The following is a 26,616-nucleotide window of genomic DNA, read 5'->3' as shown; positions in this document are numbered from 1 at the left end:
ATTTCCAAGCTGTTCCATCCCTATCATGAGCTGAACTGACTATGAGACTTTGGGAAATTTCCCACCTGGTTGCCAACCCTACAGCTCAGGTCTAGCTGTCCCTGGTCCTGCTGAAAACTCCTTTGATTCCCCCCAGACAGGCATAGCATCCCATTGTGATGTCACCTCAAGTGAATAGATTGTGTGAGGTCACATGCAGATGATGAGGACTATTGTGGTCACCTCTAGGCAGAGGGAATTGTTGCCTTTGGCTAGAATATGGTGTGGGGAGGTTGCCCCTCAGTATCTGCCGCAGCCTCACCTCTTCGAACATGAACAAGGAGCATCAAGTTAGAATGGGATTAAAATGCTGTTCCTTACCCTCTGGCTTCTAACTGCCTTAATGAGAAGCACACATGCAGGTAGGTGGATTATAAACCCTGAGCATTGTCCTCCGTGGGAGCCTGGTTCTGCCCTCGTGTTATAAGTCCCTGTGCTTTGCACCAGCGTGAGTGAGCGGAGAATTAGGCACTGCCTTGTAGGCTGTCAATTCATTAGCGTCATTCTCCAGCCTCAGCCAGAAACAGCATTTCAGCTGCTTGGGCACAGTGTAGGACATCTGTGTTCACAGCCTTAATAGGTGCAATAACTGAGCAATTTTCATAGGCACAATGAGACAGCGAAGTAAAGACCACTGGGTCCAAAGTCTGACTTTATAGCGTTTGAAGACAACTGACTTTGGGGGGGTGGGGAAGTTAGCCTCATCATCATCCTCACCATCATCATCCTCACCAAGGCATGCAGGCTGGGACACAGCTTTTATAACGGGTTAAGCTGACACTAAGGTGACCAGATAGAAAGTGTGAAAAATCGGGATGGGGGGAAGGGGGTAATAGGCGCCTAGATATAAAAGAAAAAAGCCCCGAATATCGGGACTATCCCTATAAAATTGGGACATTTGGTCACCCACTGGGGTTCATATGTATTCATGAAGGTTTTTAATTCCCTTTGCTTATTTGAACCTCCACATCCCACTACTTTTGGGTGCCCCGTTTTTCATAGGCAAACTTGGTCATTCACCTTAAACCCATTAACATTTACAGCTCCTATGATCACCATAGTAACAGGCAGTTACCTTAAGTCTCTAACATTTCACCCCAGCTACCAACGGTCATCGTGTATTGTCTGCTGATCTCTTGCAGCCATTGCTAGCCAAACTCAGCCGTTATTTTCAAAACAGCAGCATATCACAAACATCCACACAAGCTCAGCAAGTTTATTACTCACTTATTTATGCTAGTTTATCTTTATAATATAGCTAATTTATCCTAAGGCCTAATTTGGCTATGCTAAATACTTAACAAGCCTGAGGTCTGTAGGCCCTGTGCTACATACTTATATTTCACCTCTATATCCTAAATATACCTGATAGCTTTTTATTCTTGGCTACATATGTCTATTATTATTTGTATTTTGTTAGCATCGCAGAGTGCCGGCCATAAACCCAGAAGCCCAGTCTGCTAGGTGCTGTACAAATATAGAACAAAAATTTTAAATTAAATTAATGGAGATGTCCCATCTCCTAGAAGTGGAATGGACCTTGAAAGGTCATCGAGTCCAGCCCTCTGCCTTCATTAGCAGGACCAAGTCCTGATTTTGCCCCAGATCCCAAAGCGGTCCCCTCAAGGATTGAACTCACAACCCTGTGTTTAGCAGGCCAATGCTCAAACCACTGAGCTACCCTGCCCCAAAGCAGTTATAGTCTTATTAATTATATTTGCTGTTTGCTTCTTAAACTCATAGATTTCACATGCATCTTCATTTTCATGACAGCTGGGGTAACTGGAACAATGTGTTTTAATATAGCTAAATGCTAGGTAATACGTGTAGGAACCAAGGCTCTCGGTCACACAGGATGGAGGAATGAATGTATTTTGGACGCTAGTGACTCAGAAGAGGATTTAGGGATCATGGTATATAGTCAGTTGAACATGAGCTCCTAGTATGAAGCAGCGAGGAAGAGAGCAAATGCAAATTCTGTGATGTAAATGCAGGGGAATATCACGCAGAAATAGGGAGGTGTGATTACCACTGTCTACAGCATTAGCGAGGCCACTTCTGGAATATTGTGTCAATTTCTGATGTCTATACTTTAAAAAATGAAGTTGATAAATTGAAAAGAGGTCGGGAAAAAAACTACTAGCATGAGTCAAGTTCTGGAAATCCTGCGTTACAGTGATACACTGAATCAACTCAATGTAGTTTGTTTATCAAAGATTAGACTGGGGAGATTTAATCAGGGTTTGTAAGTGCCTACATGAGGGGGGAAATCTGATAGGTCCCAAACAAAGGAGCATGGGCCAATGGATGGAAGCTGAAGCTAGGCAAGATCCGATTGGAACTAAGGTGCACATTTTTAATTTAGAGTAATTAACCATCGGAGACACTTGCTGTACTTCTGGATATAAATTGCTGCACTTCTGGATGTACTTCTAAGAGAGATGCTTTATCTCAGCCACAAGTGTAGGCTTGATGCAGGATTCCGTTGGTGAAATTATATGTCCAGTGTTATGCAGATGAGAGTGGATAATCATAGTGGTCCCTTCTTTGGCCTTAAAGTCTGTTCATCTGTGAATCCCATGTTGTACCATCATTCTGCTCACGTGGCATCTAAGACACCAAGAATTTCAGACCCAAACACCTCCTAACTTTTCAGGAATTCAAAATGTAATCCTGGATTTAAAATGTGCAAATATCCTGTCTCTTTATAAAGGATGAGCCAAACCCCAGGATACAAACCCTCTCCCCTAGTGCTCGTAACTTTGGGGTGCTTGAAATCCCGATCCAAAGGTTGTTTCTTGTGTCCATCTCTAAAGACCCAAAGTGATTCTGTCCCTTCTGAGTTAGGTGCGTCACTGCAGAAAATAAACCCTGGGCTTCATTGCCCTCTTACATGATGTAAGTCAGGAAAAACTCCACTGAGGCCAAGAAAGAGACAACAGTGTAGAACTGGTGTGAACATAGAATGGGGCTCTGTGGGTGGTTGTATCTGTTTTGCAGACTGATTTGAAGTGACCTGTATCCAGACACACAGTGCACTGTATCCAGACACACAGTGCGCTGCCTTTTGTTTTTAGAATGTGGCCTCAGACCCTCTTACAAACCATCCACACTGAAAGAGTCAAAGACCGTAGGGGGCACGGGTGAGTTCCCCTGGCAAGTGAGCATCCAGACCAAAGAGAAGCATTTTTGCAGCGGGTCGATTATAAGCAGCTGGTGGATTTTATCTGCGGCACATTGTTTCACAAATGAACTGTGAGTACTGGGGGGCTGGGGCAGGGTTGGGGTTGGGGTTCTCATTGCAGCTGTTGAGTAGAGGCAACACCAGGCAGGAAGCAGTCCTCAAAGAAAGTGAGTCAGTCACATTAGCTAGGGAGAGACAAGGAAATAAGTTTATGCCACATAGAAACTTTCCACATCTCCAGCCCCCACCCCCCTCCAGCTCCATGATGTAGGGCTGTAGAACCTCACTGCACCACCAGACCACATCTCTGACCACGCTGACCTCATCTTAATCAACCGTGAAGCCTTTGCTACCCTACCTTCTGGCTGCTCTCAGGGGGCAACTATTATTAGGCCAGATTCACCTCTTTCCTGCAACGTATCAAGCTAGGTAATAATAACAGGACGGTGTAATTTACACCCCTTCCCTCCATCAAAATCAAGGGAGAGTGCAGTGAGCGCACCGGCCAGCAGATGGTGTTTCAGGAGTCAGGGACGTTCGGAGAGAAGAATCCATCCTCTCCCTCGTCCCCTGATCTGGTCTGGTGAGGAGACATTTCCCAGCCCCACATTGGAAGCCGGGGATGAAGCATCTGCCTCAACCAACCGCCTCTTATCTCCTGGGAGGAGGAAGCAGCAGGTCTCTTGGTGCTTCTCACCTTATCCAAACAGAGAGGAGAAAAAGATCACCAGGGTGGGATTCGGAGAAGCCCAAGTACCCTGGCCTCAAATACCAGTGATGTGGCTGAGTGGTGGCCCCGTGCACATCCCTACTTTTGTCATCATCACACTCTTGCCAATAGGACAAGCTAGCGCGCTTTAGCTCCACCCACCTCAAATCCCGTCATGATCCCTGTTAGGGTAACAGTGTTTCTCGATAGCCCTTTGCGCTTGTAAAGTCCCTTCCATCCAAGGATCTCAAAGCACGTTACAAGCCAACTATCAGTCTCAGTTTACAGGTAGCCCGAGGTCATAAAGAAAATCAGTTTCAGAGCTGCCTGTAGAACTCCTTACTCCCAACCCCCCTGTTTTCACTGTTAGCTCTGCTGTCTTCCTGCAGCCTGCCTGGCTTCCACATGAGGCGCGTGATGTGCGGTGCTGGGCAAAAACTTTGCACGAAAATTAGGACGCCTTCCCAATGGAAGTGTCTTTGCCCTTTGGTGAGAAATCAAACATGGCTCTGCTCTTGCACCAACAAAAACCAAAACGATGGTGTTTACTCAAAAATGGTTCCTTGTCAGTGGAAAAAGAGCAAATAACTGCACACAAATTAGGAGTGTGCTAGGTGCTGCAAAAAGATAGTGAGAGATAGTCCCCGCCCCGAAGTACCTCCAACCAGATGGACAAAACAAAGGGTAGGGGGGAAACAGAGGCAATAAAAAGGGGGTGCTCTTGGTCTAAGTTCATACAGCAGGTCAGGAAAACGGATGGTCCAATGGTTAGGTCTAACCTGGGACTTGGGAGACTGAGGTTTACTTCCCTTTTCTGCCACAACTTCCTCTGGGACCTTGAGTAAGTCACTAAATACCTGGTCCTGCTGTACTATAGTCAATGAACACAAGACCTGCCCCTTAGTCGCTCTGTGCATTGGTTACCCATCTGTGTAGTGGGGATGACAGCACGTCCTGTCCTCACTAGGGTGTTGGGAGGATAAATCTATTACAGATTGTGAGGCACTCTGATACCATGGTGATGGGTGCCAGATGATACACATCTACTGACAGAGCCTGAAACATTTTGAGCAAAACTAGGCCCATTTTCGAACAAGGGTGAATTACCCCCTTTCTCCACAAGTACTCCCAAAGAAATCAGTCTGGCTCCTCCTGGAATAAGGTGCTACTCCCTGTGAGGGAGGGAGGCAGAATCCAGCCTTTTGTGAAAACAGTTTCGCAATGCTGCCAGCTCTAGCAATGTGGATGGGTTTCCACGGCCTCTTTGGCTATCCCAACCCTGCGATATGCAGAGTGCTTTGAGCTCCCTCTCCGAAGGAGGGTGTCCCCTCCCCCATCTTTGCAGAATGCCTTTGCTCCCCTTGTTCACGCTTTGTCTCCATTTCGTTACTAAGTCCACCAGATCTTTACGTGGCGTTTGGGGCAGTTGACTTGGAAAGCCACCAAGTAGAGAAGAAAAAGCTGGACAGGCTGATTCTGCATGAGCACTTCGATAGCGCAAACATGGACAACAACATCGCCTTGATCCTGCTCGACTCACCGATAGAGTTCAGTGAACAGAAAATGCCCATCTGCTTGCCTTTCATTCATGACCTTCAGACGTGGAAGGACTGCTGGGTTGCTGGTTGGGGAGCCACGGCGGCAGGTACTGTACTGTGTGGGGGAAGGGGAGTATTTGCCAATGAAGTCTGCGTTCACTTACTTTAAAATAACCCCCCTACAGCGAAACGAGGGATGGGTGTACGTAGCCCAGGCAAGAAGCTCTGGTTTCAGCCAGCCTGCAGCTGCCATTCCTCTCAGCTGGGCAAGGCCCAAACCAAATATACATGACCTTGGGAGCACCCACAGGCCCTGTGAGTTTGGAAGGGAGGCTGTGATGGCAGCCTGCTCTCACTAAGGCTGGAGATAACATGGTAGGTGTGTCAGGAGGAGTGGGGGTCGGAGATGAAGGTGAAAGCTGCTAGGCACCCAGTCTAACCCTTAGAAAGCGCAGCCCCCTCTCCAAATTACGACACCAAGGTTCCTTCACATACAGCAGCTCCCCTCAGTTTGAGGCCCTGCTCTCCAGTGCAAAGGGCAGCCCCCTCCCCGCCTCCAACAGGAGACACTTCCCTCCTTGTGAAGATAGACAGCTCCAACTGGAGACCACGAAGGCCCCAATTTTCAGTCCCAAGAACTAGACACACAACAGATTTGGCTGGGATGCAGGTAAATCTGGGCCTAAATTGTGAGCTGTGGTTCGTAATGAAGGGGAGTTGAGCACTAGGACCGTCCTGGGTGAAAATATGTTCACAGGCTGATTGTTCCCATGGATTCCAGCCTCTTCGCTCGTCTTCAGCGGGAGGGACTGATTTAGGCGGACAGGATAAAACTACGTAATGGCCCAGTTTACTCTCTGGTGAAATCCCACTGAAGTAACAGAAGCTACATCAGGACTGAATTTGGCCCAATATTCCTTGCTTAGTTAAACAGTGATGAAGAGTGATCATGAGTAAATATTTGAAAGGCTTACTCAAGAAAGGAAACCATTTGGGTAGGATGGTACCAACCCAGGGTGTTATAACAACCCCATACACTCTACTGGAGCCTATTGTCCCGGCCAAGTCTTCTCTCTGAACTCCCTCTTTATGTAGTAGAGGGGCTGTATTTTCCTTGCTATCCCTTTTGCCCCCATAAACCATATTATCCTATTTTACTTTGCTGCCTCTGTGGTAACAGCAGCATAGAAGCAGAAAGGCCGAGCATGAGAGCAGACAAATGTTGGGCACATACGGGGGTTTTCTGGGAGTTGTAGTAAATAGAGGGGGTGAGTTCCCTGTGGGTTATTCACTTGTTGTTTTGGGGAATAGGGGCTTCCTCGATGTTTTGTTCTTGTGTCAGCAGGTTTCTTCAGCAGCAGGTCTTTAATCAGCTGCCTCGCAAAATGGCCAGAAGGGGGCAGTGTTTTCAGTCTCATTTCTCCTAGCGGGGTGCTAGTCAGCCTCTGTACAGCCTGGCTGGCAAAATGCCGAGTTAGCTGAGCTCCCATACGGACTCTGAGCGCACACTGGGGTCCATGAAGAAGGTGAAGTTACAGTGCCCTAGGAGGCTCTCCCGTGAACACACCGGTGTAGGAAGCTTGCTGGGGACAACCCCTAGTGCCCAGCACTTTGGGTGCTGCCAGTGGTACTGCCACCGATAGATCAGCCTGGGGAGGCTGATGTAACTTTGGAGAGTCCCTTGGAAGCTGAAATTATTCCAGAAACTATTTTGGCCCCAAGAGCAGCCCGGAATCAGAAGGACACAAGACTGGTATCAAACCACTTCTCCCATCCCTCCCACAGGGAGGCAAGGTTTGTCTTGGAAGAAGCACTGTATAGCTTCTGCAGACGTAAGGCACTTGCACTATTGTGATAAGGGCCATGTTAGTATCTAAAGAGACCCAGGTTCCTCACTGCACTGGGACTCAAGGGAGGTGATCTCCTCTGTTCAGGGACTGTGGGGTCTGGATCACCCCCAGTGCAAACTACGGCAGCTCTAGGGGTACCCTCAATTGTGCTTCCCTCTGCGATAACCTCTCTGAGGCTTTCAGCAGCAGAGGCTTTCAGCAGCACCTGCCCCAGCACTCTCTCCATCCTCCCCCCACCTCCACTCCATCTCCAGCCTATCCCACAAACAGCCCCCTGCACTGGGAGGTGGAACAGGGGTGGGGGTACATTCACTGGGGAGCCTTGTAGCCACATTGCAGCTAATGGCCATAGTGTAGTGATGACCTCCTGCCCACCTCCCCCAGCAAAATTCCTCAGACTGGTTTGACACTGGTGTCACTCCATTGACTTGAGCTCTGATTTACCCCAACATCACTGAGAGCTGAATCAGACCCTTCCATCATACAGAGGCACAAACATCTGCCGGGTCAAATTCAGGGCTACACACTGCCCCTTGGCCACACTGGGTTCCCGTGTTGTGTGGGGAGGGGAGGAAGGATTCACAGCCTGGGGGCCAATTTTGGGCCCAGCTTTAACTTTAATCAGGTACTTATGAGATCTCCCAGCATGCACTTGGGAAGAGTTAATTAGGAGGGGCATGTGTCTCCTGCCCTGAGTGAGTCACTTACAGCTGACATGCCTCCCACTGTGGCATCTTCAAAGGGCCTTTCTCTTCCTTTGCTCCTGATGGGTTCTGAAGGCGAACGTGGGTTAAAGGAATCTACTTTTCTTGTAGCCATGAATATTTCAGGCCTTTTCACGGCTCCTTGGGAATTTGGTTCATGCAAACATTTTCTGGTTTCTTTTTGAATAGGAAGTTTACTAACATGGATTCTAACAGTGTGCTAACATGGTTTTCAAGTCTATTTGCCACTTAGTAAGAGAAAACGGTGATGAGGCCTTCAGGGTCTTGGAGATGCCTCGAAGACACCAAAGGACAAGCAGGGCTGATGTCTAGACCTTGATCGTCTCTTGTTTGGAGAACATAATGACCATTCAATTTACTTTGCTATTTTGTGATTCTGTGACCTGCCACTTAGCCCCGTGGTGAGTCTAACAATAGACTCTAGATGCTGAGCTGGGGCTTAGCGACCAGTCAAGTGCAATTCATTGCAGAATATCACAAAGAAGAAAAGAGGGTGCTGGCCCTTTAAGGGCCAAAAGAGGCTTTCCTCAGCCAAAGTCCAGAGTTGAACCATGGCTTGTTTCAGCCAGGCCTCAAAATGGAGTCTACTGCTTACCACCCCAGAATTTCCCAATGGCCAGTTCGCAGCCAGCCACAGGAATCTACCCAACCATCACCCGGCTTTTCTAGGGTTACATCATTAGCATAGCTGGCCCAGGCCTGTTACTCTGGAGATCCCTAGTCTCAGAAAAAGACAGTTGTGGTTTTCCTTCAGATCAGAGGCAGAAGTTCAACTCCCTCCCTGCCAACATCTAGACAGCCTCAATAGACCCTGCCACAGGATCATGCGCTTACTCCTGCTCCTCTCAATTCGCCTTAGAGTCGATAACAATAATGAGCACTTATAAAAGCTTGGCCTCAAACGTCTTTGTAGAAGAGGATGGATTTTTGTTTGTTTCTTCTTCATCCCTGTTTAACTCAAGTGCAATACAATCTGTTGTCTCTTATACTTAGCTTGGAAGCTCCTCGGGGGAGGGACAGTCCATTTGTTCTGTGTTTGTACAGCACCTAGCACAGTGCGGTCCTGGCCCATGACCGGGGCTCCAAGGCACTACAAATAACTAAAGAAGAAGACAAAGCACAAGAAAGGATCTTTGTGAAAGCTTCAGCATTTCTACCCTTTCCACCGAGTGCTGAGAAATCTCCTGTTCCCGGTCAATGGTCCTCCAAAACGTTCTCCAGCAAAAACAGGAAAAATTGGTGTTCCTAAGAAAAAAAAGACAAGCAGAATTTTAAATTAGCTACAGCACTAAGAAGGCAAAGCACAAGTGCCATTGGTTTGTGGTTTCACCCAAGAATCCCTGGACTGAATAGACAACAGAGAGTGAAATGCCATCTCCCCAGAGACCCTCAGGGCTGGGAAACATTGAAAGGGTGGCTTGGGGAAGCTTGCTCTGCTCTCCTCCCTGTTTTATAATGAAAGGGTGAAAGTCACACCTGCGTGGCTTAAGGCTTGTGCTGCCCCCTCTACACATGAGTGAATTTCACCTGACGCCCCCTGTGTTCACACCCTACACACTATTGTAACAATCTTTGTGCACAATAGGCCTTGCGAGGTATCATTTGAAAACGAATAGTTCACTGATCATTACTATTCTTGTGGGACGTCTGCATGCAGTGGGTACTGAGAGTTATGAATAGATGCTGGAACTAGAACTAAAGTGGGTGCAAACAAGGTGTGTCGGGGGTGTTGTTACACAGTTCTGTCCCACCAAGGAATGTGTATTTACCTCAATTTACATAGAAAGAGACTAAACAGACCATCAAGCTAAGAAGTGTGGGGCAAGAGACTCCATGGCTACACCCCAGCAGGGAAGAGAGACTCTTTCTCTGAGATACTTAGGGCTTGGCTACACTTGCCAGTTAGAGCGCATTAAAGCAGCCCCAGGCGCCCTAACTCACGACCCGTCCACACTGGCAACGTACGTACAGCACCTGGACTGTGCAGCTGGAGCGCTCCTGGTAATCCACCTCCACGAGAAGCATAACGCTTGGTGTGCCTCGGCTGAAGTGCCCGGGCGTCAGTGTGAATGAGGTGGTGCATTACTGCGCTCTGATCAGCCTCCGGAAATGTCCCATAATCCCTTTGAGTCAAGTGGCCACTCTTGTCATTATTTTGGAATCGGCTGCAGGAATGCGGATATGCCCTTTCAAAGCTCCGTTTCTGACAACGGGGTGCTTATCTGCTCCGGGACAAAGAAACCATTACTATGGAATGCTGTTTGCTGTGAGTGTGTGAGAGAGAGCAAGGCGGGGGGGGGGGGGAAGGGGGTCTGCTGCTGTCTGAACTTACCAGAGAGCATGCTGACACGCTCTCAGCCCCCCAAAACCCACTCTCTCTCCCCCCACATACACACAACACACTCCCTGTCACATTCCACCCCACCCCCATTTGAAAATCACATTGCAGCCACTTGCATGCTGGGATAGCTACCACAATGCACTGCTGTCTGTGGCCATTGCAAGAGCTGCTAATGTGGCCACGCCAGTGCGCTTGAATTTGACAGTGTGGACACACTGCAGCGCTTTCCCTACTGCGCTCTCCGAGGGCTGGTTTAACTCCCAGCGCTCTACGTCTGCAAGTGTAGCCATGCCCAAAGACAGAGCGGGCTGAACCTCAAGTGATAAGCAACTGATTGTATACAATATTACTGTCTTATCAGGGTGCATAGAGTGAGATCTTTTCAGCAAGCTAATGACACGCTGGTGATTAATATCACTGTGAAATGTCCATAGGAACACTATGTGAGGAATTATGAATACTCACTGATACTATGTTTGAAAGTGTGTGGCCAAAGGAAGGAAGGAGCAGTTCCCACCCCGACAGGAGGGGGGCAGCTATTTACCTGTCTCCTGTGTAAAATAAGCATGGCAGAATCAAATCAATGGAAGCCCCATTTACATGCCTAGGGATGGGAAGCCCGCAGCATGGGAAGAATAGCATGAGGCCAGCTTCCTGGTGGTGACAGCAAGCTGAGCACACAGGAGAGCTTCCTGCCTCCTGCAGCAAGGCATTGAACTTTGGGAGGTATAAGGGAGGACAGAAGCCACGTTTGGCATCCATCAAGGGAACAGAGAGCTCTTGCAAGCTGAGACAGATGGGGTCCTTCCATCAAGGGGGGAAAGGTTGAAGACTCTAGAACTGAAAATAAGTGAGAAACCTGCTTAGGCAAAGATCTTTCCCCTAGGAAGACAAGGGAAGCCAGCGTCGTGTATTCTTGTGCAAGGTCCTGACTGAGGGAAAGTCAGCCCTGGCTGGGAAGAAGGAAGAGTGGTGAAAGGAACCACCTGTATCTTTGTAGATCAAGACGTAGCCTTTTAGATGCTTGTTTTCACTTGGATTTGCTTGTAACCCTTGCTAACTTGCTTCCTTTTATTTAGCATCGCTTAACGTATTGTTAATAGATTTGTCTTATTTTACTACAAACCAGCTCAGTGTGAAAACAACAAGGAGTCTGGTGGCACCTTAAAGACTAACAGGTTTATTTGGGCATAAGCTTTCGTGGGGAAAAACCTCACTGCTTCGGATGCATCTGGTGCCACCAGACTCCTTGTTGTTTTTGTAGATACAGACTAACACGGCTACCCCCTGATACTTGACAGCTCAGTGTGGTGTTTAAGGGAAAGGGTGTATTCCCTCCAGTTAAGTGAATAAGCTCAGGTGTGGTTTTGTGTCTTTAAATGGCTGCCCCTATGCGTAGGAGCTGGAGTGGGGACATGGTGCTGCTTCTGGGAGCCATGAAGAGTGGGGCAAGACCCTGACCCCGCTCCCCGGCTGGAGCGCCAGAGCAGGGCAAGCCCTGGATGCCGCTTCCTGGCAGGAGCTCGGGGGCCGGATTAAAACATCTGGAGGGCCGGATGTGGCCCCCAGGCCGTAGTTTGCCCACCCCTGTTCTAAGTCGATGGAGATTTGTTACGTATTCATTTGCCCCGAGTGCCTGTTCTGCTCCCTGCGTTGCTTTTATTTGTCTAACTGGTACTTACAGCCCTTGCTTCCTCTTCAGAGCAGTGCTAGCTGGATAACCCTCCCATAGCAGCAGCCTGTTAAAGGGCATAGATGGGGCTGCTCATCTGGGTGCTTATCACCACCAAGGATTTCTGCTGCAGTGATTGCCTCTGCATCCCCTCTGGGGGGCTGTGGTTGGAGACCCACAGTCTAGCCGGAGGGTCGATATGCCCTTGCTGTGATCTGACTCACTAAGTGATTGGGCAACGAAATGGCAAATGAAATTTAATGTGGATAAATGTAAAGTAATGCACATTGGAAAAAATAACCCCAACTATACATACAATATGATGGGGGCTAATTTAGCTACAACAAGTCAGGAAAAAGATCTTGGAGTCATCGTGGATAGTTCTCTGAAAATGTCCATGCAGTGTGCAGAGGCGGTCAAAAAAGCAAACAGGATGTTAGGGATCATTAAAAAGGGGATAGAGAATAAGACTGAGAATATATTATTGCCCTTATATAAATCGATGGTACGCCCACATCTCGAATACTGCGTACAGATGTGGTCTCCTCATCTGAAAAAAGATATACTGGCACTAGAAAAGGTTCAGAAAAGGGCAACTAAAATGATTAAGGGTTTGGAACAGGTCCCATATGAGGAGAGATTAAAGAGGCTAGGACTCTTCAGCTTGGAAAAGAGGAGACTAAGGGGGGATATGATAGAGCTATATAAAATCATGAGTGATGTGGAGAAAGTGAATAAGGAAAAGTTATTTACTTATTCCCATAATACAAGAACTAGGGGTCACCAAATGAAATTAATGGGCAGCAGGTTTAAAACAAACACAAGGAAGTTCTTCTTCACGCAGCGCACAGTCAACTTGTGGAACTCCTTTCCTGAGGAGGTTGTGAAGGCTAGGACTATAACAGCGTTTAAAAGAGAACTGGATAAATTCATGGAGGTTAAGTCCATTAATGCCTATTAGCCATGATGGGTAAGGAATGGTGTCCCTAGTCTCTGTTTGTCAGAGGATGGAGATGGATGGCAGGAGAGAGATCACTTGATCATTGCCTGTTGGTCCACTCCCTCTGGGGCACCTGGCATTGGCCACTGTCGGTAGACAGGATACTGGGCTAGATGGACCTTTGGTCTGACCCGGTACGGCTGTTCTTATGTTCTTAGGTTATGACTCCAGATATTTGAATTGTATTGTTTTAGAGTGTTCCTTAACCACCCCAACCCCTACACACACAATCTTTCTCCTCTCTTTCTCCGGCTAGGGGACAAGATGAAATTAACCAAGAGGCTAAAGAAAATGGAGATGAAGCTGATCAGCAAGAAGCAATGCTCCGAGTGGCTCCCGGAGCTAACGGAGAACATGCTGTGCGCTGGCTCCGTGGAAGGAAGGAAGGATGCCTGCCAGGTAAAGTAAACAAGCGCCCGCAGGACCGCGCTGCTGACGTCAGCAGAAAGAAATCACGACGGAAGCTGATTTGCTATGGTAATGAACATTGATCCCTTCCGCAGCTCCCTGGGGTTGCTGATGTTTCACTGCATGTGTTCAGGGCATGAGACTCCAAAGAGTGCAGCCAAGGAAGTGGCAGAATATCTTGGTGCCTAGTTAAAAACGGATTTTGAACAGGACAGCCAGGGTACGGGGCTCCTTGGGTTAGCAGGTGCTTGCAGTGCTGCAGAAACAACCCGCTCCGTTCCACGGAGGACACTGCGCCTTGCATTCTTTTAAGCCATCCCCCATCTGTCACTCCAGGAGCAGAACTCATGGAGCGGTTTTCACCCTCCTCAGCTAAAAAGAGAGGTGGACTTGTTGCAGGGTGTTGGAAGGGGCATGGACAACCGAAAGGAGGAAAAAATGAGATGATCTCAGACTACCCCTTCCCAGAATTATATATTACATGGGGAGGAGTAGCTTGGACGGCTCCGGGGACTGGGAATGTGAGACGGAGCTGGTTGTGTCAAAGCAGCTGGTTCAAACCAAAAGCAAGTTCAGGCCAAGAGTTGTTACTATCTGCTGGCTTGTCGGTGGCTGATGTGACAAGGAGTGTGGTGGTGGTCTCAGGTCCTGTTAGTATTCCAGTATATTTATATGCCAGCAGCGCCCCTAGTGTAGATGCAGCATATGCTGGCAGAAGGAGTTTTCCTCCTGCCCTATCTACACAACCTGCCTGACCAACGTTAGCTATGCTGACAAAAGTACTCTTGGGTCAGCATAGCTGCATCTACACTGGGAGCTTTAGTCATGTAGCTATGTCGGCCAAGGGGTGGTGGTTTTTTCTTGTTGTTGGTTTCCACCCTCTGAGCGGGTCTAAGCTTGGCAGTGGAGACCGGGCCTCAGTCCAATTCCCAGAGACAGGACATGACGGTCTCTTATTGTGATACAGAAAGACAGCGAATGAGGTGTGAGGGGAGAATTGGCTTCTGCACCAGTGGTAACAAATGGAGAACGCCTCTCCCTCTCCTATGGTCAATGCTGCAGAAGACATAAGTGTGTCTAAATCCCAGAAGGGTGTAAACACCAAGGGGTGGGGATTGGTTAGGTTTGTCCGGAGGGGTAGGGGGGTAAGAGCAGAAGAAATGGGAAGAAATTCAGTAAAGGAGAGTTCAGGATGAATATCAGCAACCCTCCTAATAGGGAAGTCAGTCCAGCTCTGAGTGCACAAGGCTTTGACACCACAAAAACACCAGCACAACTGGCAACAGGGAGACAGCCACCTCCGTCCTCTTGATGGCTCTCCCAGTTTGAGGTATCAAGACGGAAAGAGCCACGGAGACTGGATGACTCTGCCATCCGTAGAAGCAATGCTTCCAGTTCAGGGTTGAGTCACATTGAAAGCGTCGCATGGGTCAGCTTTGCTTTGAGGAATCATTCTTTGGAGAGACGGAGGACTGCAGTCTCCAGAGCTGTTCATCTGTCCGCTTTCACCTCCATGAAATTCCCTTCAAAATTTTAAAAAGAAAACTGCCGTGGGGTAGCATTCATATCATTAAATAATGCCCTTGTCTATTCTTGCCATAAGTTGCGCATTTGATTTATGCTATTGCCACAGCTAGACTATCCGTACCAGCATAATGAATCTCATGTAGCCAAAAAGTTGACTAGGTCTTTATTTTGATCTATAATACGCTCGAGTCTAGTGAGAAATGAGTTAGTAATGTGGAACTGAACAGAAAGTGCCGGCGTACAAGAAAACGTTCCCCAGGCCCTGACTCATGTGTGTGAAATGCCGGGAGTCTGGAGATTAACATGAGCCCAATGTTCTGACTACTGCCCATCTTCAGCGCAAGGTTGGCAGGTTACTAATGTGGCTCGGCCAGGCAGAAATGTGTTGTAGCTTGAAACTGTGGGAAAACCCTAGGTGAGGACTAGAGCGGGTGGCAAAAAATCCGATGAAATGCTTCTACATTGGAATTTGCCAATTTGTCCAAACTGAAATGTTTTGCAGAGATGGTTCAGTTTCGATGAAGTTCCTGCCTGATTTCTGGCCAACCGGCCTGCCTGGCTGGTAAACCAGTGGGGAGATGAGAGCCTGGAATCTCTGGGAACCCCAGCCCCTGGACTCCTGGCTTCTCTCCACCTTGAGTTTCTAGGGTCCCTGGCTCCAGGGAAGCCCACCAGGCAGAGTGCCCCAGAGCCAGGGCTCCATTCTGTTTTGCGGAAAATTTTGAACTAGCAAAATCTTCTGCCAAATGGAATTGCCTTTCTCTGCTCTGCTCTAGAAGCAACCTAAACTAGGACGTGGACAGCAGCGCTGCAGTAACATGGATTGGCCCCTGTCCAAAAGGGGTAGGAACTCATGAATCTGGAATTTGTGTTTAAACCTTGTTTTGTTCTTTGAGCCCCAGTATGGATGGGTAAACTTAGAGCAGAGAGGAGGGGAAAGGATGGTATCTCATGGACTCATTCTCATTGTCATGAAAGGGTTCCGGGTGCTGTCCAGGTGCACGGTAGGGAAGCCCTCTAATCTGTCACATTTAGAGATGGGCTGGACCCAAAATCCTGGATCCAAACACCTCCACACATTGGGGATGTTCAGGTCTGGATATACCAACTGCTGAGATAACAAAGCCACATATGCGTAGCACAGGAAATGGTACACTTCTCTGTCTGCCTCCTCACAATGTTGTATGTTCCTGCACCCTCCTGGATGGATAATCCCAAGCGTGTACTACCCTGGCTCTCCATCTTGTGTTACAACATAATAGTATAATAATAATTAATGGATATATCCTATCTCCTAGAACTGGAAAGGACCTTGAATCCAGCCCCCTGCCTTCACTAGCAGGACCAAGTACTGATTTTGCCCCAGATCCCCCAAGTGGCCCTCTCCAGGATTGAACTCACAACCCTAGGTTTAGTAGGCCAATGCTCAAACCACTGAGCTATCCCTCCTCCCCAGCTTACACATCACAGGCCGATTTGTTATTCGTGATCACTGTCATGAATGTGGACGTTTTAAGGAGGGGGCCTCCGCGAATGCTAATACAAAACCTTTACACTACTGACTGCTAGAAAGTGTATGTGACTGTAACAGGCTTTGTCGGGGCAAACTATAGAGAATCTCATCTGTTATGCAGCGACAGAAGCATAACTATTCCGTGGGTTGTGGATGGTGTCTCTCTAATATTCCAGGGAAGATTCAGTAGTGAATGTCCCAACTATTTTTACCTTTAAAAAAATCAATTCAATTAAACAAATCTATTGAACACCAGCTACTTAAAGGTTCTTCAGACATCTACAGAATGGCTTTGAATGAATGCTAATAGAATCTGTAATTGACTGGCTCTATTTAGCCGTAAATACTGGCATTCACAGATGATCAAGGTACACATACACTTCAGAACAGGCTGTACAGATTTCCTGAGTGGTTCGTATGTGCTACTTTTCTTCCATGACCCCTGAATTACATATTGGGTTTAGTTCCCTGTTTTCTTAAGCACCCTTTGTTAGATTCTGAAGCAAAGAAAATGATTAGGGGGCTGGGGCACATGACTTATGAGGAGAGGTTGAGGGAACTGGGCTTGTTTAGTCTGCAGAAGAGAAGAGTGAGGTGGGATTTGATAGCAGCCTTCAACTACCTGAAGGGGGGTTCCAAAGAGGATGAAGCTCGGCTGCTCTCAGTGGTGGCAGATGACAGAACAAGGAGCAATGGTCTCAAGTTGCAGTGGGGGAGGTCTAGGTTGGATATTAGGAAAAACTATTTCACTTAGGAGGGTGGTGAAGCACTGGAATGCGTTACCTAGGGAGGTGGTGGAATCTCCTTCCTTAGAGGTTTTTACAGCCCGGCTTGACAAAGCCCTGGCTGGGATGATTTAGTTGGGGTTGGTCCTGCTTTGAGCAAGAGGTTGGACTCGATGACCTCCTGAGGACTCTTCCAACCCTAATCTTCTATGATTCTATGAAAGGCATTAACAACAATTAACGTCTTTAAGGGCTTTAACTCACAGGGAAAATGCTTGCTAAATTCCTTGCTTATTTAGTGAGCATAAGAACATAAGAATGGCCAGACTGGGTCAGACCAGTGGTCCATCTAGCCCAGTAGCCTGTCTTCTGACAGTGGACAGTGCCAGGTGCTTCAGAAGGAATGACCAGAACAAAGCAATTGTCGAGTGATCCATCCCCTGTCGTCCAGTCCGAGCTTCTGGCAAACAGAAACTTAGGGACACCCAGAGCATAGGGTTGTGTCCCTGACCATCCTGGTTAATAACTGTTGATGGATTTATCCCTCAATGAAGATTTGGGAAATGTCCCAGTTATATTTTTGGAAGGTTTCTGGAAAGGAGAGGAGCTGGATAGGCCAGTGCTTTGGCAAATGGAACAGAGAGCTGTTTACTTTGACGTCAGTTCAAATCTTATTCAGATCATAACTGAAGGAATGATGATCTTATGGATAAGGCATTGGATTGGGACCCAGGACAGCACTGTTTGATTCCAAGTGTGACTCTGGGCAAACGTCTGTGTACCTTAGTTTGCTATCTGTAAATTGGGGGTACTATTCCTATATTGGTGATTTATGGTGTAAGGTCTTGGGGGGGGCAGGGACTGACTCTACAGTGCCTGACACACTGGGGCCGCTACTCACTACTGAAATACAAATTATAATAACAAATGTTGTTCCCATCTCGTGGCTAGTCTATGTGAAGTGGTGGGTCTCAGTCCAGTTCCCCAGGACCAGGCAGTCAGATACTCTGGTGATGAATGCAAGCTCACCAAACAGCATCATCACAGCTGGCCAGCTGTTGGCAATGTCAGCAGGGAGGCCCAGGTCTGAGCAGTCTAATCTGCCCTCTTACCCCCAGCACACAGTTCGGTGGCTTGGTGGTCTAACGCTAACATTCTTGCTTTGTGGTCATGAGTGCTAATCCCTCCCACAAGTGGCAAAGACCCACAACACCTTGCGTCAAACTGAGCTGGCACATAAATGGAACAGAAAGTCTTGTGAAAGAGGGAATATTCATTAAGTAACAAATCTGCAAATGACAGGTCGGGGCCAGAACCAATGATAATGATACCTTTTGAAAAACTGAAGAGGTTCAGAGAAAAGCTACAAGAAAGATAAAGGGATTGGAAAACATGTCTCATCGTGGAAGATTCAAGGAGCACAATCTATTTAATTTATCTAAGAGGAGGTTAAGGGGCAACTTGATCACAGTCTACAACTATCAACATGGGGAACAGAAATCTGATAATAGAAGGCTCTTCAGTCTTGCAGACAAAGATATAACAAGAATCGACGTCTGGAAGTTGAAGCTAGACACATTCAGACTGGGAATAAGGCACAGATTTTTAACAGTGAGGATAATTAACTAGTGAAACAACTTACTAAGGGTTGGGGTGGATTCTCCATCATTGGAAATTTTCAAATCAAGACTGGAGGTTTGTTCTGAAAGATCTGCTCTCGTACAAACAGGAATTAATTCGGGGAAGTCAGATAAGAGGCATGTCATGCAGGTCAGACTAGCTGATTGAAATGATCTGTCTGGCCTTGGAATCTAGCTACTCTCAAGCGCTTACATAGCCCTTTTCATTATTAGATCCTAAAGCACTCAAAGATGAGCTCTTTCTCCAGGTGTTCTCTGTGAAATCTAGTCTAGGAGCTTACATGATCTTCATTACTGTAGCATCTGAGCAGGGCTTAATTTATAATGAAAGAGGTCAAGCAATTAGGTGCCGGGACTCAAGCAATTTTTTTACATTCATAACTGATGCAGCACACCCAGAGGTGCCGGGGCTAGGAACTGTCAAGCCCAGAGGTGCCGGGGCTCAACCCTGGCAAGCCCTGGCACAAATTAAGCATTGCCTCTGAGCACCTCGTGGATTTTGTCCTTACAACATCCTCGTGAGTAGAGCAGTGCTATTAGCCCCATTGTACAGATGGGGAATTCAGGCACATGGTAGACGAAGCGACTTGTCCAGGCTTTCAAAGAGAGTTTGTGGCTGAGACAGGAACCCCGAATGCATGAGCCCCAGGCTAGTGCCCTAACCACTAGATCAATCCTTCCTGTCCACATGTTACAAAATATCATTTGCGTGGCGGGTTCGATTTCCCCTCCCCACAACTTTCCCTAAAGATGATGCATTCAGAAACAAAATAATTGTGACAGTCACCTGTTCACAAAGGCCTTTACCTCCCTCCCTGCCAATGGCAAATGTCATTGCTTCAAATGCTGGTTCTTGTCGATGTGTAGACCAACACGGAAATGAAACCAGCTATGACTTGCAAAGGCTGTGTATTCACCCATAGAAGCATAGAATCATAGAAAATCAGGGTTGGAAGGGACCTCAGGAGGTCATCTAGTCCAGTGGTTCTCAAACTAGGGCCACCACCTGTTCAGGGAAAGCCCCTGGCGGGCTGGGCTGGTTTGTTTACCTGCCGTGTCCGCAGGTTCGGCCAATCGCAGCTCCCACTGGCTGCGGTTCGCCGCTCCAGGCCAATGGGGGCTGCAGGAAGGGCGACCAACACATCCCTCGGCCCACGCTGCTTCCCGCAGCCCTCATTGGCCTGGAGCGGCGAACCGTGGCCGGTGGGAGCCGCAATTGGCCGAACCTGCGGACGCGGCAGGTAAACAAACCAGCCCGGCCCGCCAGGGGCTTTCCCTGAACAAGCGGCGGCCCTAATTTGAGAACCACTGATCTAGTCCAACCCCCTTCTCAAAGCAGGACAATTCCCAACTAAATCAGCCAACAAGCAGCAGGTGGGTTGTTCTCCCACCTAAAAAGACGCCTGAATGTGTTTGTTTGGATAAATTACAATGTTGCCGGCATGAATAAAAATAAGGGGGAAAGTGACTCGGGGCCTCATGGAAGCCCATTGACCTCAATGGACATTGGACAAAGGAGATAATAGGTGGATGCCTCCAAGAAATAAGGTGCCATTTTTAAGGGCCATTTCTGCCAAAACTTAAAATTATTTACTAGCAAATATGCCATCCCCATCTCGTTTTTGAATGAGAGAATTCACACGGAGTGCATGAATTAAGCCTGAGATCTGATTTAACGTGGTTGTTTTTACCCGTCCCTAAGCTGGAATGCAGAACAACTGAAGCAAAGAGGCTATTTTTAGCTAACTCAGTGCCCTGGGACTGGGTGCTTTAACTAATTAGCAGCAGCAAATGTACTCCTCCACAGCAGGCCGGAAGCTGAAAGTTCCCCCGGAGCTGAGTTTGGTAGGGGCAGAGATGTCTCCAAAAATACTCGTGGAATGAGTCACGTTGCAGTGAGCTTGGTTTGGGGACAGTGTTCTGCTCAGCAGGACTTGGTCCTTCTCACGCCCATAGGAAGGGTGCACCTTGGGACAGATGTTTAAAGGGATTTAGGCACCTAAAGAGGCAGATAGGTGCCTAGTGGGATTTTCAAAAGCACCGGGGCACCTTAGGTGGAGAACCTTTAGGCATTTAGGCCTTTTGAAAATCCTGCTAGGTCCCTATCTGCCTCTTTAGGTGCCTAGATGCCTTTCAAAATCTGGTACCTTGAGCCTTTTCCACTGGGAAAGGGATTAGAGGCGGGATTTGGCTCTCAGGAAGGAGGTAAGGCAAAACGGATCTGTGTCCATCCAGTGAGTTTGCAGGGCATTGCCTAGCTTTCTATACATGCAGCTTTTCAGGAGCCTCTCTCTGCTGTTGATGTATCAGGCTGTACCCTGCTCTCTCTCCTTACCTAAGCACTGACTGAATGCCAGCTGCACACCAGGCAGTGCAAAGGAAACAAACATGCACCATCGTTAATTGGGGGCGTGGGGGGAAATAGCGACAGGATAAAATGAAAACTCTACGAGCTGCAGCCTTGGCTGTGTGACCTAGAACTTTGAATACTGGATTCCTGGGTTTTATTCCCTATGCTGCCGTTGACGCACTAGTTTGTACAAACCAGATCATGTCTCTGCTTCTGTTTTCCCAGCTATAAAAGGGGGACCTACCCCGCTAAGCTGGGTCAAGCAGTTCTGATGGTCTCTTGTAAAAAACCCTTCATAAATGTAAGCCATTGTTAGCAGGCACCCTCTGAGACGATATAGCTCGTAAATTATACCCACTCAACGAGCTTTGCTTTTCATACTGCAGTAGGATGCACGACTTGCCGCCTCATTGCTACAGCATAAGGCATGCGGGGCCTGAGCCTGCCTCTGCTGAAGTCGCTAGCAAAGTACCCATTGATTTCAAAGCGCGTGGGCCTTCGAAGAGGTGTGGTCAAATGGGACATTGTGCCTAAGGCTAGTAAGAGCGCATGAGTCAGAGGTCATTGCAAGGAGAGCATCAATACGACCCATTGAACTATATGGTGAAAATGAGGACAAGGCCCGTCTTTGGCTTCTATGTTTGTGTAGTGTCCAGCTCAAATGGGACCCTGGTCTGTGACTGAGGCTCCAACGTGCTACTGCAATATGAATATGAATAAATACTACAATGAGTTTATGCAACATTTACTCCACATTTAGCAGTATTTTTCCCTGCAGTTAAAAGGCACCCTGAAAAAAATATATAAACGCCCTGTGGGCCTGAACTCTGCATCCGTTGAAGCCGAAAGGATCTCGGCTGTAGATTTCGGTGGGAGCAGCAAGCCCATTTCCTTGCTCATTAGTGAATCCAAGGGAGCGGTTCTGGGGAGCTGCATATGGAGGAGGCTGCGTGTGCCGTCGTCAGAGATACTTTTCAAATGGGGATGGAAGCGAGAGACAGCATTGCCCAGGAAATCCGGCTCTGCCCGTGGAAACATGTTCCGATTGCATTCCTTACACGCCACCTCAGTTACTGGAGACAAGGCAGTAAAATGGTGGGGCCTGGTGAGAGAGCTACGTCTGGAATATTTACAGCATCGCCTTGAAAGCACTTAGACTGAAATGAAGTCGTATGAAATTTACAAGAGAGAGGCTGTAGCTTATCGGGTGCTTTTTGATCAGTACAGCATGGTGGTTCGCTCTCTCTTACACCGGGGTGTCTGGCTACATTTGTACTGGAAACTCAACAAATCGTTCTCTTTCGGGCCACACTAGCCAACCCAGGCACCTGCCTTTTCAGTGTGTCAATAATGCAGGGTAGAGGTTTGTGTGCAATGCAGGGTAGAGGTTTGTGTGCTTCAGCTGGTCTCCTTTGTAAATGGGAGCTTGGTCTCCGTGCCCTTCGCTGGGTTACAGAAAGGGTTGATGGGATTGATTATTCATAGTTTGCTAATGAGCTGCTGAAATGGCATTTCAACCCCACCCCCACCAGCCATGACTGGCCACTAGCTGGCCCCCACTCCTTCAATGGTGGGTTAGCCAATGGGCTGACTGAGCCCGTGCCCAGGGGCCCTGGACAATTGGGGGTGCCCATAAAAAGGGACACCCCAACCCGCTCCCCAGCAGAAGCGCCGAGCAGGCGGGGCGGGGGAAGGAGCACTGGGTGGGTGGGGGGGGGCGGGGTGGGGGAAGCCACAGGGCCCAGACCCCCGCTGTGGCCCCGGGATTGGAGGAGCTCTCGCTCCCTGCCACGGCCTCAGGGCTGGGGGAGCTCTCACTCCCCACTGCGGCCCTGGGACCGTGGCTGGGGAGAGGAGAGACAGAGCTTCTTCAGTCTTGGGACCACAGTGAGGAGGGGGGCAGAAAGGAGCAAATAGGTTGCATTACACCAGTGGGGGGGGTGGAATGGGGCGGAACTGTGGGTGGAACGGGGGGGCGGGCCTCAGGGGAAAAGGGAAGAATGGGGTGGGGCCTTGGGTAGGTCCACAGGTGGAAGGGGAGAAATGGGGGCAGGGCTGCAGGCAGAAGGGGTGGGGAGGGGCTCCCCACTTGCTCTGGCCCAGAGACCCGTGAAACCTTAATCCGCCTCTGGCCTCATTAGTAGTCTTTGTGGAAGGGCCAAGCATTGAATGGTCTCTCCCATACACTGAGCTACTCTCTCTCTCTCTCTCTCTCTCTCTCTCTCTCTCTCTCGTAGAGGTTGTCTTTTAAGGTTAAAGCACATTGATGGGGTGGTGTGGGGGTAGCTTGAATTCCTGCTGCCCATGATCCTTGAACGGCATCCTGATCTTACACTGAGAAAGCACCTTCCCTGCTGAATTGCTCCAGGGGATCTCACAGAGCTGGGCCTGCTCTGTGAAATTTTCATCCTTGGAAGGGCTCGGTATTTAGAATCATAGAATCATAGAATATCAGGGTTGGAAGGGACCTCAGGAGGTATCTAGTCCAACCCCCTGCTCAAAGCAGGACCAATCCCCAACTAAATCATCCCAGCCAGGGCTTTGTCAAGCCTGACCTTAGAAACCTCTAAGGAAGCAGATTCCACCACCTCCTTAGGTAACACAATTCCACTGCTTCACCACCCTCCTAGGGAAAAAGCTTTTCCTAATATCCCACCTAAACCTCCCCCACTGCAACTTGAGACCATTACTCCTTGTTCTGTCATCAGGTACCACTGAGAACAGTCTAGATCCATCCTCTTTGGAACCCCCTTTCAGGTAGTTGAAAGCAGCTATCAAATCCCCCCTCATTCTTCTCTTCTGCAGACTAAATAATCCCAGTTCCCTCAGCCTCTCCTCATAAGTCATGTGCTCCAGCCCCCTAATCATTTTTGTTGCCCTCCGCTGGACTCTTTCCAATTTTTCCACATCCTTCTTGTAGTGTGGGGCCCAAAACTGGACACAGTACTCCAGATGAGGCCTCACCAATGTCGAATAGAGGGGAATGATCACGTCCCTCGATCTGCTGGCAATGCCCTTATTTATACGGCCCAAAATGCCATTAGCCTTCTTGGCAACAAGGGCACACTGTTGATTCATATCCAGTTTCTCGTCCACTGTAACCCCTAGGTCCTTTTCTGCAGAACTGCTTCCTAGCCATTCGGTCCCTAGTCTGTAATAGTGCATGGGATTCTTCCGTCCTAAGTGTAGGACTCTGCACTTGTCTTTGTTGAACCTCATCAGGTTTCTTTTGTCCCAATCCTCTAATTTGTCTATGTCCCTCTGTATCCTATCCCTACCCTCCAGTGTATCTACCATTCCTCCCGGTTTAGTGTCATCTGCAAACTTGCTGGGAGTGCAGTCCACGCCATCCTCCAGATCATTAATGAAGATATTGAACAAAACCAGCCCCAGGACCGACCCCTGGGGCACTCCACTTGAAACCGGCTGCCAACTAGACATGGAGCCATTGATCACTACCCGTTGAGCCCGACAATCTAGCCAGCTTTCTATCCACCTTATAGAAAATCTGATTTTCCCCAGTCAAGCCCACCTCTGGCTTAACTCTGGGACCCAGCTGCTGTAAAAGATGTTGTTCATCATCCCATTGTGCTCTCTTTTTAACCTCTAGGGAGACCGCGGGGGACCTTTGGTTTGCACCTATGGAGACGTCATGAAGTGGTTTGCTCTTGGCATAGTCAGCTGGGGAGAAGGCTGCAGGGAAAAACAGCACCCCGGAATGTACACCTTCATTTTCAACTACTTGGAGTGGATCCAGGTGGAGACGGCCAGGGAAGGGAAGCCTTTCATCCCCCAAGGACTGGATAACATCATGATTTCCAAGCGGCTTCGCTCCAGCGCTGGGAAGGAGCCTGCACCTCCGGCTTCTTCACTCCTTTTGTTTTTCTATGTTACTATTTTGCTAGTGATGATTTTTAAATCATAATAAAAATCGATTTCACCATCCCAACTCTCCTCTCCTTTATAGAAATCTGCATAACACCTGTCTCTTATAGAGACTTTTCATCAGTAGCTCTCAAAGCACATCACAGTCTTTAATGGATTTATCCTCACAACATCCCTGGTGGGAAACTGAGGCATCAGGAGGCTAAGTTACTTGCTTAACGTCAGACAGGGAGTGTGTGGAGGAGCTGGGAATTACCAGTTACCAATATGCTCTTGTGTGGGATCATCCAGTTAAGCTCCATGTTAATGATATGAGCTTATGCCAATGTGGTGGGTAATAGATTAGAGATACAATAGAGAGAGCAGAGAGACAGACGAAGACTAGATCAATAAACATAGAAAATCTGGAAAACAAAAGTCCTGACCATTTCAAAAGTCAGCACGTCCCAAACAGTTGCATCAGAGCAAGCAGTGATTTCCTAGTCTAAGTACATTACCAGGAAATACAGTGGTGCCTTAGATATCATGGCAGGAAAAGTTGCCGGTAAATAGACTTTCAATTGCAGCCACTGACGATGCTTTGAAATTTGGCCTATGACTAACCAGTCAGAATCTCACCTTCATTGCTTTCGAATGTTGGGCTTAGTTGGTACAAGGTGGCTGTAGAAAAATTTAAGGTAGCAGAGAACTTTCTGCGATTTGCCCATTAGTCACCGTATAAAGAAGGCATCCATTATGGTATTTAAAAAAAAGACAGTTACTAACCGCAGGTTCAAAGAAAGAGCTCAACCAACAAACCTTGAATCCCAGCTTTGTCTCCTTTGTTTACCAGGGATTACACCCTATTGGGAATTCTGTGCAACACAGCAAGACATCTAGTGGCTGAATAATCTACTGCAGGTAAATAGATCATCGCACAAAGGAAGGCAAAAGTGAATAGCATTTTATTTATATTAAGGGATCTCTCTTAAGCACATTTGCATTCTCTCAGTTCCCAGTGAAACAAATCAGAGTTGAAGGTGCTCAATGTAACACCGACAGACCCCAGTCATTGTTGGACAGGATTGAACCTAAGACCTCTAGAGCTTAGTGCATGAGTCTCTACTGCACGACCTCACTCACTATTGTGTCTCGGTGCCACTAGATGGGACAGAACACCACACCCTGGAGGTTTGTGGGTTACATCAACACATGACAGGAGGTATTCAGAACCCTCACACAATCTGTCCCTTACCTCTCAAAGAGGCATGTTGCAAAATGATTTCTGGTCCTTTCAATGTTGAGACCTTTCTTAGATTCTCTTGAGCTATCTTGAAAGAGAATGCTTAGTCATGCAGTAATGGCTATTCAATATCCCACCCTTTGCAACACTATAAAAGCCCAAGGACTTACAGCCATGACAAAACTCTGCAATAGGATTGTGGGAAGCAAATTGGTTTTAATTACCTGGGTGCTTTCTGGCTCGCTAGCGAGCAGCCTTGTAAATGAGAATTAATTCATCCACCTTAAG

The 26,616-nt window shown here is 48.0% G+C and overlaps 1 protein-coding gene across 1 annotated transcript; it reads left to right on the top strand.

Annotated features, from left to right (window-relative positions):
* The first annotated feature begins 254 nt into the window (after positions 1-254).
* PRSS55 (serine protease 55) lies at positions 255-25,146 on the top strand. Its single transcript, XM_034766927.1, has 5 exons — positions 255-401; positions 3,117-3,294; positions 5,327-5,577; positions 13,315-13,457; positions 24,832-25,146. Exons 1-5 carry the CDS (start codon positions 347-349, stop codon positions 25,144-25,146), a joined length of 942 nt encoding a protein of 313 aa, XP_034622818.1. The 5' UTR covers positions 255-346.
* Positions 25,147-26,616: the final 1,470 nt, after the last annotated feature.

This window comes from Trachemys scripta, chromosome 3 (assembly GCF_013100865.1).
Source record: "Trachemys scripta elegans isolate TJP31775 chromosome 3, CAS_Tse_1.0, whole genome shotgun sequence".
Lineage (NCBI taxonomy): Eukaryota > Metazoa > Chordata > Testudines > Emydidae > Trachemys > Trachemys scripta.
Note: the sequence above shows the minus strand (reverse complement) of the source record. Positions and strands in the feature narration are given on the sequence as shown.

Coding starts and splice junctions, on each gene's coding strand:
- PRSS55 (XM_034766927.1), top strand. CDS start 347: ATGCTGTTCCTTACCCTCTGGCTTCTAACTGCCTTAATGAGAAGCACA. Junction 402..3,116: donor AATGAGAAGCACACATGCAG/GTAGGTGGATTA, acceptor TTTTGTTTTTAG/AATGTGGCCTCAGACCCTCT. Junction 13,458..24,831: donor GAAGGAAGGATGCCTGCCAG/GTAAAGTAAACA, acceptor TTTAACCTCTAG/GGAGACCGCGGGGGACCTTT.